Here is a 1,301-nt window from a genome sequence, read left to right on the forward strand (position 1 = left end):
CCTCCAGAAGGGCTTTTATAGGCCGTATTTCAGATGGTTTTTGGAGGAGCTCTCTTAAAGTTGCTAAAAATCATACATACATACATTTGAAATATTTGCTTAAGGTTCATATCTAATATGTGTTATTGCAACTTAAAATGTTTATTGAAATTCATTTGTAATGGCAAATATAAATTTTTGCAATAGCGTAAATTGTAGGCCTCTTAGAACAGCTTTACTTAAGAAGGCCTAACTAAATTATCTTCGGGGATATTATTGAATTGCAGTGATTAGTTCCGTTCAATTAAATAAAAGTATTGGTAAAATGTATTGCAAGCAGTGCGGATCATATATGTATGTACAAGTAAATAAATAAATACAATTATTGAAAGTTAAATTTATTGCAGAATTAAGTAATTTATTTACATCCACAATGTTACCACATTGCATAAAAACAGGTATAGTTATTAAAAATTGTTTGGTCCAGCTTAATTAACGTTTTTCATATAACGTTTCAAGCATGATAAAAACATAGCAAGGTAGAACCGTTCTCTCAATTTGTCGGCCATGATTTTTTTTGAAGTTTGCCAACATTTTAAAATCATATAAAAGTGAAAATAAAAAATTGAAATTGTTCGAAATTGTTGTTGCTTNAAATTAAATTGTTTGGAAACGTCAAGAATTTTAAAAGTGACTCTCAGCGGTTCTACCTTACTATATTTTTATCATGGTTTCAAGTACATATTTATTGCGCTTAACGGAAAATTTCAGATCTAAATTTCTACTTCTCTTAAAATTTAAAATATTTTATTTTTATATTCTTTAAATACATATGCATGAAATTTACCAGTTAAATCGTATACTATTAGTTTTTGCAGCGTTTTGATACCATATTCACTTTGCCGCCATTGCAATGCTTACCATTTGACGCACAACATGAACATCCGTGGTGGTATATGGCTCTATATCTTGCTTACCCATCGTGACATCGCAATCCATGCGCGCCACGCCGCCATTAATTGAAGGTGCACCTGCCACAGACTGTGCTGAAGCATGAAATTCTATACATTTTGTAACCGTCAACAATTCATCCAGATTGCTTACGCTAATACCTGCACCTGGCATTATGACGATGTCACGATGTTTGGCAATTAATTGTGCGAGATTTTCACTTCCCTCGATAGCAGTCGCACGAAAGCCGCTACTAAGTAAACGCTTAAAACCCAGCTCCTTTATTATAGTGACTGTTTCATGCATCAATTGCGGATTGGTAAGATCGAATGCTCGATGAAATGTGACTGGCATGCCTGCAGCATGTTCTA

The 1,301-nt window shown here is 33.4% G+C and overlaps 1 protein-coding gene across 1 annotated transcript; it reads right to left on the reverse strand.

The window, feature by feature from the left end:
• Nucleotides 1-715: 715 nt before the first annotated feature.
• On the reverse strand, nucleotides 716-1,294 carry LOC108357138 (copper homeostasis protein cutC homolog). Its single transcript, XM_017608233.1, has one exon. The coding sequence runs from the start codon at nucleotides 1,282-1,284 to the stop codon at nucleotides 874-876; it is 411 nt and encodes a 136-aa protein (XP_017463722.1). The 5' UTR covers nucleotides 1,285-1,294; the 3' UTR covers nucleotides 716-873.
• Between the last annotated feature and the right edge of the window lie 7 nt (nucleotides 1,295-1,301).

This window comes from Rhagoletis zephyria, unplaced genomic scaffold (genome assembly GCF_001687245.7).
Source record: "Rhagoletis zephyria isolate East Lansing unplaced genomic scaffold, Rhagoletis_zephyria_1.1 Rzeph_scaffold_71114, whole genome shotgun sequence".
NCBI classification, from domain to species: domain Eukaryota; kingdom Metazoa; phylum Arthropoda; class Insecta; order Diptera; family Tephritidae; genus Rhagoletis; species Rhagoletis zephyria.

Coding starts and splice junctions, on each gene's coding strand:
- LOC108357138 (XM_017608233.1), bottom strand. CDS start 1,284: ATGCCAGTCACATTTCATCGAGCATTCGATCTTACCAATCCGCAATTG.